Raw genomic sequence first — 12,923 nt, forward strand, 5'->3', positions numbered from 1 at the left:
ATTGTTGAAATTAAAGATGCCTAACAACTGTTGACCGGTTGTATGTCTTGAAAACACAGCAAGACTAGTTTTGGGGGTTAATCTTATCTAAAGATATTACATTACGCTCATGTTGCAATATTTTGCATTGACTCTGCTATTAATGGAACTTAGCAATGACCAAAATTGAGAAATGTTTATAGGGTCATTCGTGTCATCTCAGCCAGAGGCCCCCGGCTACAAGTGTTGATTTTGATTATTTTTTATCTAGTGAAAGAAATACATAAATGAAGAAGAAAGGCAAAATATTAAATGTCATGGATGTATATTTACTGAGTAATCCACTATTTTGTAGAGGGGGGTCAAAAATAAAATTTTACCTGAGATTTGGAGCCAATTTACAGCGGGGTAAAAATTCATTTAGAAAGATGGCAGCATCATTATTTTATTTTTACACAAAGATTGGTAGATCTATTAGTGAAATCTGTTTACTTCAGAAATATTTGTATCATTATATGCACTTCTTGTTTTTGCTTTTTTTGCCTCATGTTTGCATGCCTAACTCAGGTAGTTTAAGTAATATCTTAAATATATCTTAATATCACTTTAGATTAACATTTCTTTTGCTTTCTTCATTTTAAAGGCCCTCGATGGTTTAATCCCAGAGATATGGAGATCTTAATGCGGCTCCATGTGTTAACTGGTCAATTGTACACATTTTCAGTTGTCAAAAACCAAATGTGGGTCAGTTTGCACACAGCCGAGAGTTTCTTTCTTTTAAGAGGAATATCTAAAGAACAAATAATGTTGAAACTAGAAATGTATCTCACGTCTCACTATCAACAAAATTGCATAGAATACACCAGTCTGAGGCCATATTCTTTTTCCAAAGTTTGCATGCCTATCTCTCAAAAAGTATTAAAGATATCTTAATATGATTTTAGATTCTCATTCTTAATAAACTTTTCTTTTGATATCTTCATTTTAAAGGCCCTATATGGTTCAATCACATAGATATTGGGGTCCCAATGCGACTTTATTTTCAAATAGTTTCATTTGACCCATTTTCAATGATCAAAAACCAAATGTAGTTCACTTTTCAAATAGCGGATACTTATTGTGTTTAAAGAGGAATGTCTGAAGAACGAATAATACTGAAACTAGAGATGTATCTGAGTGCCAGCGAAACAACAACTTTGCATCGTTGTGAAAGCCTCCTTTTGGAAACTTATTTTTAATTTTTTAAGAGTGACGTTTCAGAAAGTTTTAAAACTAATGTTCTTGTTTTAATCCACATCTGCCGTTCACCTGTGTCACACCGTATGCCTGATCACGGGCACTAATGATGCACATCCCTGCGACTGGACAGCGTAGTGACCGGTCCTCTGACCTAATCAGGCCACATCATTAACATTTAGATAGTTACGGCTCCTTGATTGTAGCTAACAGGTAATAATGTGATAATATCACGCAGCAAAGAGAGCAAAGGGGTATAAAAAGAGTCTCCTCACACCGTACACATGAACATCGTTGCTCAGAAGCTGAATCTCTTCACTATAGCTGTCCATCTCAGCCTCGCTAAAGTAAGTACTGCAACTTTATTTATAGTGTTCACTGCGAAAAATGCTTTTCTTACTCAGTATTTTTGTCTTGTTTCCAGTTCAAATATCCAAAAAAAATTAAATCAAGATACATTTACTAAAGTAGTAAAATGACGTAAGACATTATGTCTTGTTTTCTGGGGAAATAAATCAAAATTAAGTGATTTGATGTTTAAAAAAAGCAAAATTCAATCAGAAACAAGATTATTTTTATTACCCCATTGACAGATAATTTTGCTTTTTTTAAGCATCAACTACTACTTTAGTAAATGCATCTTGATTTAAGAAATGTTTGATATTTGGACTGGAAACAAGACAAAAATACTAAGTAAGAAAAGCATTTTTTTGCATTTAGAGAGTGTTGTGTTGTAATGGAGTTTGTGCACAGATATGTCTGGAGGTCTGCTGTCAGTGGTTTGTCTGCTGTGTCTGATGTCCATTTGCTCGGCCTGTTACATCTCTAACTGCCCCATCGGAGGCAAACGAGCCGTACAGGATTGGCCGTCTCGACAGGTATGTTCATTTGCTTCCTTAAAGGTGCTGTATGTAACTTATTCACTCTACTTAAGCATAAAAATACCATAAAATGTTTGCATATATTGAGGAAACATGCTAAGTTCACATACTCGTTTCTCTGAAAAACACTTGTATAGCCAGTTATTTTACTTTGAAATGTGCGTTTCCAGGTTTTTGTTTTGGTCTGTGATACTGCACAGTGCCAATCTTCATTGTCCATTGCACTCGTTCCTGTTGCGTGTGCTCAAACTGGCGACCCGTGTGAGCGTCGAGTCTGAGGAGGCGGGAGAAACGACGATATCAGATATTTTGAATTTGGACTGCAGTACCTATTTCGACCACTAGTCATTCTTACAGACTGTACCTTTAAAGGGGACATATCATGCTAAATCCACTTTTTTAGCCCTTAAATGCATTTTGTTGTATATTTGGAGTGTTTAGAAGTACAGAAAAGTCGAAATTATTCTCTTCAGGTGCTTCGTTGATATCTTTATATTCTGTTTTGGTCATATTTTTCAACCTGTTCCGATTTTTCTGTTATCTATGACGTTTTGTGAACTATTACGTCACAGTATTTGCAGCGGAACTGCCAAATAAGGACATTGACGTCCAGCCCAACACTTCGAGCAATCCGCCATTTTCATTTCTCGCTGCAATTTTGTAGTCCAAGCTAAAAGATGCAGAAGTTACGAGAGGGTAAGTTAAAATGTTCGGTTGTTGGATGTAGTAACCCACACGCTTCATTACACCGTCTAATGTAGATGAACCGCCGCGCTTGTGACGGCGCATGTTTAACTGAAAGAACGAGCAGAGAGAGAGACCTGGTCGCGCGCACGCTCACTCTCTCTCTTCGGAGCCAGGCGAAAATGTAAACAAGACGCCGTCTCCAAACTAGACGCTGTCTTGCTCTCTCTCCCTCGCACATATTAATCAAAATAAATCGACACGGTGGTAAAAGGTCGGAAGACCAAAGTTTCATAATGTAAATACAGTAACACACCATTGCGATACATCCATATGAAGACGTTGTTCTGCAGGTTCGTCGTCTTCATTTTCATCTCGCTCCGGCTCTGGCTCGAACATGTAAGGCTGGCTGGACAAGTCTTCCGTTGTTGACATTTTGTTAATAACGTGTGAATAAAAAGTTTCTGTGCCGCTAGATAATCGTATCTCTGCTATCAAACTACAAAAATGGCCGAACGGGGTGGAGTTGAACCGAGTGTCACCTCTGCAACCTGGAGAGGGGGCGGGGTATGAAGTGTCTCATTTGCATTTAAAGAGACCGCACCAAAACGAGTTGCTCTCAGACGCACATCAGAAAAGGGGTAGAAAAGGGGCCTGTGGAGCTATAATAATGAGGAATTCAGACCCAAGCATTGCAGTTCCGCTTTATATAGACTACAAATGTATGATTTATATGTAAAAAGGAACGATTTAAAAGCATGATATGTCTCCTTTAAGGCATACATTCCCAGACAGCAACATAGTGTTGGCCCAGATCCGGGGACCAGATGTGGGCCGGATCTGGGCCGACACTTTAAGCCCTATTTTAACGATCTAAGTGCATGGTCCGAATCCACTTTTGTTAGTTTAACGACGGGGAAAATGGTCAGTGCTCCCGGTGCATGGCCTAAAAGGGTCGTCTCTATTTTCTTAATGAGGAATGGGTGTGGTTTGGGCGTAACGTGCAATAAACCAATCAGAGTCTCATCTCCCATTCCCTTTAAAAGCCAGTTGCAGACGTGAAATTGAAAACTGCGTCGGGCTGAAACTAGCCCAACACACCTGGCCTTTGTGTCTGTCTGTGTTTGAACGCTGAAGACATTACTGAGACGTGTCCTTCTGGTCCTCTGCAGTGCATGTCATGCGGTCCTGGTGATCGCGGCCGGTGTTTCGGTCCCAGTATCTGCTGTGGTGAAGGGATCGGCTGTCTGGTCGGCTCGCCAGAAACCTTTCGCTGTCTGGAGGAGGACTCTCTGCCGACTCCCTGCGACGCGGCTGGGAGAGCGTGTGGTTATGAAGGGCGCTGCGCCGCTCCTGGGGTCTGCTGTGACGCAGGTTAGTTTCATATATTCACCCTCGTGGGATGCTAGTTGATGCTATTGCACTGGACAAACACTTTCTGCCTTTCGTACTCAGACAGCAACAGTGTCGGCCCAGATCCGGCCCACATCTGGACCGTGAGGAAACCATGCGTACCGGATCTGGGCCGACACTATGTTGCGGTCTGGGACCGTATACCGATCTGAGTATCACTTTCCTTGACAATATTTAACCAATCATGTTGCATTGCTTTCTATCAGCTCATGCCATATTGATGAACGAATCACTGTTTTGATGTAATCGGTCAAAAGGTCGCGGTTGCGATCGAGTTTGATTCATTCGGGCAGTTCACCCATGCACTGAATCGTTTGCAAGGTTTTCACACACCAAAAAAAGTGGTGGATACTTTATAACAGTGTTTCTCCTTAGTTTCTGAAACTGATTTGTGTGTGTGTGTGTGTGTGTGTGAATCAGAGGGCTGCAGTGTGGACCAGTCGTGTGTGGATGGAGACGGTGACGGTACGGCTTCAACTAGCCAAGATCTACTGATGAAGCTCCTGCACATGTCAAGCCACGCCCACCCCTACAGACTCCACCAATGAAGCGCTCAGAGAGGCGTGACATCATCTCAGGAGGAGCCCGCCCACCAACCAACCAACCAACCAACCATCATCGACCTTTTGTAAACCAACTTTGTATAGCCGCTAGATATTTGTATGGCTAATACATAGCAGCAGATATGAGTAGAACTGTACTGATGATGGCTTGACTGTACGTTTGTGCAGATATTAAACTATTAAAACTATCTTTTGTTCTAGTGCATTTCATCGCGGCCACAGAATCTGAGTTCATAAAGATGCAAATCTGTACATAGGCATCATCTTGTAGTTTTATCATTGGTAGAATATGAAATGAGTAATATATTAAAATACAAGCATTTCAGTCTGATACAATTTATGCAATTTATTTGAAACGAGCCCAATTCCGTGGGAAAGCCTGTGTTGATGCCACTGCCAACGGCCAGGGGGAGAATCATTATTAATTCATTAAAAAATCATTATCATAAATCATCAATTCACAAAGAAGATGGAAAACGCCAATAAAAACAAGAAATGTGACCCAGAATGAATCATGGTGGTGGAAAGAGTAAAAGCATTAACTAATGACTAACACTCGTTTAAAGTGACTCCAGTGTTCATCACAAGTGTGTGTGTGTGTGTGTGTGTGAGTTCATGTTGAGTTCGGCTTGAACACCATCATAACCAAAGTCCAAATGTTCAGATCCACTAAAACATTTATACTGCAATAAAGCCTTCTCAAGTTAAACACTCACCTTCATTATCACACACACACACACACACACACACACACACACACACACACACACACACACACACACACACACACACACACACACACACACACACACACACACACACACACACACACACATACACACACACACACACACACACACACACACACACACACACACACACACACACACACACACACACACACACACACACACACACACACACACAAACCCTCTCACACACACACACACACACACACACACACACACACACACACACACACACACACACACACACACACACACACACACACACACACACACACACACACACACACACACACACACTCACTCACTCACACTGCAAAAAATGCTTTCTAAGTTAGTATTTTTGTTTTGTTTCCAGTCCAAATATCTAAAAATTCTTAAATCAAGAAGCATTTACTAGAGAAGTAAAATGACATAAGAAATTCTATTTTGTTTTAAGGTAAAAAGAAAGTACTTTAAGTAATTTTGCTTAAAACAAGCAAAAAAAATCTTGTTTTTTTTTTGAATTCAGATTTTTTTGCTTGTTTTAAGCAAAATTACTTAAAGTACTTTCTTTTTACCTTAAAACAAAATAGAATTTCTTATGTCATTTTACTTCTCTAGTAAATGCTTCTTGATTTAAGAATTTTTAGATATTTGGACTGGAAACAAAACAAAAATACTAAGTAAGAAAAGCATTTTTTGCAGTGCACACACACACACACACACACACACACACACACACACACACACACACACACACACACACACACACACACACACACACAAACCCTCTCACACAAACCCTCTCACACACACACACACACACACACACACACACACACACACACACAGACACACACACACACACACACACACACACACACACACACACACACACACACAAACCCTCTCACACACACACACACACACACACTCACACACACACACACACACACACACACACACACACACACACACACACACACACACACACACACACACACACACACACACACACACACACACACACACACACAATCCTTTCTAAGAAGGCATTCAAAGTGAGATTCTGTTTATTCAGAACAATTAAAAATACTGACACATACAAATAGATTTACAGTCTGGAGTTTTGAGTTTTGAATGCAACTTCCAAAAAACATTTTATTTAAAAATATTTGTTTACATTTGATGATTAAGTTGCATGATTATTGTAGGTGCAAAACGACTAATAGTCATTGGTTTTAGTGAATTTGGCAGTTTTGATTTGTGCAGAAACAAGTGTTTGCATGCAACTGTCCAAAATTCACAAAATAATGTTCAGACCAGCACAAAGAGCTTCAGCATTTACACATTCATTTAAATCTTAGCCGTTTTTTTGTTAAAATAATGCATAATATTCTGGAAAAGCAACTGTAAAAGTGTTAATAATGCATGTTCTCGGTTGATGTTCAGTGAACTGGGTCTGGAAGCATTGCTGTAATTCTTCCAGTGAAAGTTCTGTAGAGGTTTATCATAAACAATAATAGTTATTTGTATTGGGCATTGGTTTTTCTGATGAAACACAAACGGTGTTATTAAAAAGTTGATTCCGCTCGTCTATATATAATAAAGCAGGCCGATCACTGGAACTCGAGTGTTTTGCATTATAAAAACAGGATTTGAACCTGGTCTTCATGCATACAGTAAAATGACACCACTGGACGATCATGACAGAGCAGTTTATCCACACCACATTCATTATTAATATCCTGCTGTGAATCTCTAATCCTCTGGTGCTCTTCACGTTTGTTTTGTCAGTGAAATGAATGTACTATATTTAAGTTTGATAATGCTTTTTATGTAATATTTTGTATTTTTAAGGAGATTTTATGTACTAAATTATACTGACGCTGTATTTATAATCCATTTATTCACTTTTTTGAGCATAGACCTGAACATTACATTTCCAACTTAAACTGTGGTAAATCTTGAATGCTTTAGAGCGACAGACTGAAGTTTGATCTCTTTTCCAAGATGACACTTGGCAGATTATTGCTGAAGTGAAAACAGTTTTAAAAAGTGAATTTACAAAAGTAACAGAATTTATGTGAATTGTTATGAAAACTGCAAAAATTGTATATGAAATATATACTTTCAAAATCACATTTTAATCTAAAACTGCAAGAAAATCAAAGTTATAAATCTAATCAAGTTGTGTTCAAAAGTTCAGGTTGATCTCTCAGTAAATGATCTTTCAGTGAGAGTGTGTCCGGCTGCAGTACCAAACGCTTCCACTAGAGGAAACTCGTCTGACCGCGAGGAGCACAAGTGTGACTATTGTTTTCAGGACCATTAAACCTGTTCGAATCATGTCCATGATTTTTTGGTGTTCACACAGCAAGTGCAAAAACCTTTACCAAGATTCAATGAAGAAGAAAAAAGTAAAATCTTCCAGTCAAAAATGAGTGGCGATCAGCAGACCCCAGATCTGATGCTCTTCATGCCAGGCTCTGGTCTCTGCGTTCTCTTGAGGAGCCGATGGACTCGATGTGGCGTCTCAGTCTCGACTCCCAGTCGTCCGATCGCTCCAGAACTTCGTAACGCGACTCCAGCGCGTCTAACGCTAGCACTGCTTCAGGGAGGTCAAGGGTCAAACCGGCCCGATGCACGGCCTCCTGGAACTTGGCTGGTGATGCGGTCGCAATGCAACATCTGAATACAAAGAGCTTAATTACACTGTGAAATGAATGAACCTGTGTAAAGCTTGATAAAGTAGTGTTATAACACTGAGAACAGCCGTAACCGCTGTATTTCTGCTGTATTTCTGCTGTTTATGTTCAGACTTATTATCTATCACTAACCCTAACCCTAACCCTCATCCTTCCCTTGCACTTTGTAACATATATTTTTTGTCCAGAAAGCTAATTTTATTTCATTTTGATATTTAAAAAAATATATAATGCAAGTTTCTTTTGGAGATTTTTATTTATTTTATTTACCTTTAAATTACTAGATTTGATCAATAAATAACAAATAAATAGTAATTGAAGCACATTCCTCACATTCTTTCAACGTAAATTTAAAATAACTCACAATTTCATGCATAAACCTTTTAATTCAGCTCTAAATATCTTACATCGGGAGTCTTTGCAGACCTCTTGTGGGAAATAAATAATATATCATGATATTTCATGCCACTAGATGGCCTTATAGCTCTATATGGAGCAACTGAGCTGTTCCTCTGGGTCCTAAAGTCAGTCCTATAGTGTGTGTGTGTGTGTGTGTGTGACCTGTGTTCTCCCGGTGTGATGGGACAGTGATAGTGTCTCCACACGCCCACAGCGGTATGAGGACAGAGGAGATAGTGATTGTCCTGCCAGTGTGTGTGTGTGTGTGTGTGTGTGTGTGTGTGTGAGTGTGTGTGTGTGTGTGACCTGTGTTCTCCCGGTGTGATGGGACAGTGATAGTGTCTCCACACGCCCACAGCGGTATGAGGACAGAGGAGATAGTGATTGTCCTGCCAGTGTGTGTGTGTGTGTGTGTGTGTGTGTGTGTGTGTGTGTGTGTGACCTGTGTTCTCCCGGTGTGATGGGACAGTGATAGTGTCTCCACACGCCCACAGCGGTATGAGGACAGAGGAGATAGTGATTGTCCTGCCAGTGTGTGTGTGTGTGTGTGTGTGTGTGTGTGTGTGTGTGTGTGTGTGTGTGTGTGTGTGTGTGTGTGTGACCTGTGTTCTCCCGGTGTGATGGGACAGTGATAGTGTCTCCACACGCCCACAGCGGTATGAGGACAGAGGAGATAGTGATTGTCCTGCCAGCATCTCCTCATGGTCTCCAGGATCCCGTCATCAGACACCGACCCCGACGACATCACTTCACACAACTACAACATCACCAACATCAGCATATTATCCCGCAGCTCTAGCTGAGATACCATCAACATTCACATCATGATTTTCTGCTGGAAACGATGTGCATCGAGAAACAAAGCTTGATCTGATTTGATGCGAATAATGACACTATTGTCTTTCTACAGCAGTTATGAACAATAGTTCTTCCTGTAACGTTAATAAAACATTTGTTCAAAGTTATCTGGTCATTAATAATGTTCTCAGAGCGTTTTATTTCTGAAATGTTTCAGTTGGACGTTCATCAAACGTTTTTTAAATGTTACTTGTTTCAGAGCGTTCAGAGAACATTCAAAAGTAACATTCCCATAATGTGTGAAGAATGATACAATGTTTCCTTAACATTCACATAACCAAGAGTTTTTTTTTTTACAACATTTAAAAAATGTGATGTTTTGCAAATTCAGAAATAGTGTTTTCATAACTTATGGGAATGTTGGCAAAACGTTCTTATAATATTTGTGTCCGCTGGGTTTACAGCAGAATCTGAACTCGTCTCATATGTGCTGAAGTGTGTTATTCTCCTGTGAGAGACGTTCACCTGCTGATGGAGAGACGCGGGGAGAGAGAGTCTGTGCGTCTCCTGAAACTCCTCCATCAAACTCTTCACCATCACACCATCTCTACCAGACAGCAGCCAGAACACACGCTCCATGTTATACGGGTCCTGTGAACACACACACACACACACACACACACACACACACACACACACACACTCTTCACCATCACACCATCTCTACCAGACAGCAGCCAGAACACACGCTCCATGTTATACGGGTCCTGTGAACACACACACACACACACACACACACACACACACACACACACACACACACACACTCTTCACCATCACACCATCTCTACCAGACAGCAGCCAGAACACACGCTCCATGTTATACGGGTCCTGTGAACACACACTCACACACACACACACACACACACACACACACACACACACACACACACACACACACACACACACACACACACACACACACACACACACACTCTCTTCACCATCACACCATCTCTACCAGACAGCAGCCAGAACACACGCTCCATGTTATATGGGTCCTGTGAACACACACACACACACACACACACACACACACACACACACACACACACACAGACACAGACACACACTCCACATATCCCTCTGAACACTAGAGGGCGTCTCACACGCACACACACACTCCACATATCCCTCTGAACAGCAGAGGGCGTCTCACACACACACACACACACACACACACATGAACGTAAACAAACCTGGATGTCGATGGCTGGAGCCAGAGTTTGCTTGACGGCGTCGGACATGGAGAAATCTCCGCTCTGGACGCCGCGGTGGACGATGTCATTGGCGTTCACCATGGCAACGAGCCGGAGAGGGATTCCCATCAGCTTCATGATGCATCCAGCTGAACAGACCATAATCATCAATCATTCAGCCAAACGTCTGCTACACTAAAACAGATATTTTAGAAGTGTTAAAGGTCCCCTGTGGTGAGAATCCAGCTTGTAATGAAGTTTATGTGATATGTGGTGTTTTAATATACTTTAAAGGCACACTATGCAGTTTCTGCTTGTCTCAAACAGCGCCCCCTAGAGTCGCTGCCGTCTCTGCACTCTTCCGACCGCGCTTTCTTCGTTTTCTTCGTCGACTTTGCCATGTTTCACGTCTGAAATGCGTGCTAGTGTCTCCATAGAGGCTCTTCATATGTTGTTGATGTGTGACGTCGTGCCGTAAAGCAAGTCGTGATTCTCGCGAGATTTGTCGGGCGTCACCTCTCAAACCTGCACTGCTGGTTTTGCCACCTTCGTCCGCCCCTGCTTTGCTATCGGGATGATTCGCCCTACTACGAGTTTGTTTACCATCGAAATGATTTCGAAGCTGTTCTATTAAGGTACAAATCTTGCATAGTGTGCCTTTAAGACAAAGCATGTGTAAGTTCATAAGTCGACACCATTGCTGAGTATTTCCTCCTTAAAACTGCAGTGAACCAAAGACAGTCTCAAACACACGCTTTGAAATCGCTGGTGTTTCTGACGTCACAAACTACCTTGTAACCAATCAGATCAACGTGTGATCGTCAACCAGTGGATCTCTGAGCTGAGTGAGTGAGTGGAGGCGGGGCTCATTTGCATATTCATAGAACCACGCATACTAAATGAGGCAAGGGAGTAGGGCTGGTCCGAATACCATTTTTTGAGCTTCGAAGCTTTGGTAGTAATGAACATCGAATATTCGAAGCTTCGGAGAGAGGGTGCTGAAAATATTCTTCTCTCTTGCATTTTGATTATTTCGAGAACCGTTCATCCAATCGACTTCACAGTGTCTCATTTGGTGCAATATAGATGGACACGCGAGACGCGACACGCGAACATTCAGAATTAATAAACTTTTAGTAAACTACAGCGAGCGGGAAGCGGCGAGCCTCACGCGGGCAGGGCTTATTTGCTCCGAGAACGGACACTGCACTAGTGATATAAAACGCACACACACAGGTCTGTTAAATTAAGCAATACTTTTAAGGTAGTCTAATATTTTTCTGACTAACAAATTACTGACACAGTAAAGGGTAGATTTAAATAAAGAAAAACGAAATTTAAATAAAGAAAAACGAAATTTAAATAAGAAAAAAGAAATTTAAATAAAGAAAAAAGAAATTTAAAAAAAGAAAAAAAAGAAATTTAAATAAAGAAAAAAAGAAATTTAAATAAAGTCAAACGAAATTTAAATAAAGAAAAAACTAAATTTAAATAAAGAAAAACGAAATTAAGTTAAATTAAAAACGAGATTAATTTAGATTGATAATAACGGGTAAAAAGGCTAATACATTTTGTTTCTATTATTCTATTTTCCACAATGTCAAAGCAACAGCTTAACCCAAAACACAAGCTCAGGCATGCACTTCTGTCCATACAAACTCCGCTGTTCTGCGCTCTAGCCAGAGAACACTCCCGTTGCTGGAACACTTAGGCGTCGGTTCTATTTCTAGCATGCACGTGTTTTCCGCGTGTCTCACGCAGGCAGTGTGCAAACTCCAACCTGTTAACATGGGAGCCGAAATAAAAACGGACACGCCACGCAGCTGAGACGCTCACGCCACGCAGCCAGTGTGTCGCCGGCCTTATTCAAGCGCGGATGAGAACCGTTTCGCGGGGGATCCCAGGTGTGCAAAAAAAAAAAAATATATTCGAATGTCAAATTTTAAAATCGAATACCAACCCACCGAACGAATATTCGATTATTCGGGTACAGCCCTACAAGGGAGTCGAGTTACATTCAAGATATTTTAAAGGAAAAAACGTTTAAATATGTCATTTTGGTGATCAAAGATGAGTTATAAGACTATTGACCACAGGGGGACTTTAACAAATATGAAGTATCTTTAAATCTTCAGGTTTGTTGAGGTTCGCGCACCGGTGATGTTCCCGGCTCCTCCCGTGGGCACCAGCACCTCCAGCTCGGCCCGCGGGTCTTCATCTCCTCCACTGAGCCGAAGGAACGCGAACAGAAAGTGAGCCGTCTGAACCAGGATCC

At 41.0% G+C, this 12,923-nt stretch overlaps 2 protein-coding genes across 2 annotated transcripts in view; one reads left to right on the forward strand and one right to left on the reverse strand.

Annotated features, from left to right (window-relative positions):
• The first annotated feature begins 1,501 nt into the window (after window positions 1-1,501).
• Window positions 1,502-4,942, forward strand: LOC309491655 (isotocin-neurophysin IT 1-like). The gene is made up of 4 exons (XM_082190705.1): window positions 1,502-1,562; window positions 1,969-2,093; window positions 3,953-4,154; window positions 4,614-4,942. The coding sequence occupies exons 2-4, from the start codon at window positions 1,971-1,973 to the stop codon at window positions 4,739-4,741; spliced, it is 453 nt and encodes a 150-aa protein (XP_082046831.1). The 5' UTR covers window positions 1,502-1,562; window positions 1,969-1,970; the 3' UTR covers window positions 4,742-4,942.
• Window positions 4,943-6,611: 1,669 nt separating this feature from the next.
• Window positions 6,612-12,923, reverse strand: part of LOC309491659 (threonine synthase-like 2) — a gene marked incomplete at its 5' end in the record, with an annotated part of 9,895 nt that continues 3,583 nt past the window's right edge. Inside the window, 5 exons of the mRNA XM_082190709.1 lie at window positions 6,612-8,175; window positions 9,194-9,348; window positions 9,915-10,040; window positions 10,649-10,797; window positions 12,804-12,923. The exon at window positions 12,804-12,923 is cut by the window's right edge and continues 108 nt beyond it. Of these exons, the coding sequence (XP_082046835.1) occupies window positions 7,962-8,175; window positions 9,194-9,348; window positions 9,915-10,040; window positions 10,649-10,797; window positions 12,804-12,923 (764 nt within the window). The remainder of the gene's footprint in view (window positions 8,176-9,193; window positions 9,349-9,914; window positions 10,041-10,648; window positions 10,798-12,803) is intronic.

Source organism: Leuciscus leuciscus (genome assembly GCF_965113295.1).
Source record: "Leuciscus leuciscus genome assembly, contig: HAP1_SCAFFOLD_407, whole genome shotgun sequence".
Lineage (NCBI taxonomy): Eukaryota > Metazoa > Chordata > Actinopteri > Cypriniformes > Leuciscidae > Leuciscus > Leuciscus leuciscus.

Excerpts from the sequence above, each read along its gene's own strand:
- LOC309491655 (XM_082190705.1), top strand. The coding sequence starts at position 1,971 with ATGTCTGGAGGTCTGCTGTCAGTGGTTTGTCTGCTGTGTCTGATGTCC. Across the intron at positions 2,094-3,952 it reads AGGATTGGCCGTCTCGACAG|TGCATGTCATGCGGTCCTGG; the intron begins GTATGTTCATTT and ends GGTCCTCTGCAG. Across the intron at positions 4,155-4,613 it reads TGGGGTCTGCTGTGACGCAG|AGGGCTGCAGTGTGGACCAG; the intron begins GTTAGTTTCATA and ends TGTGTGAATCAG.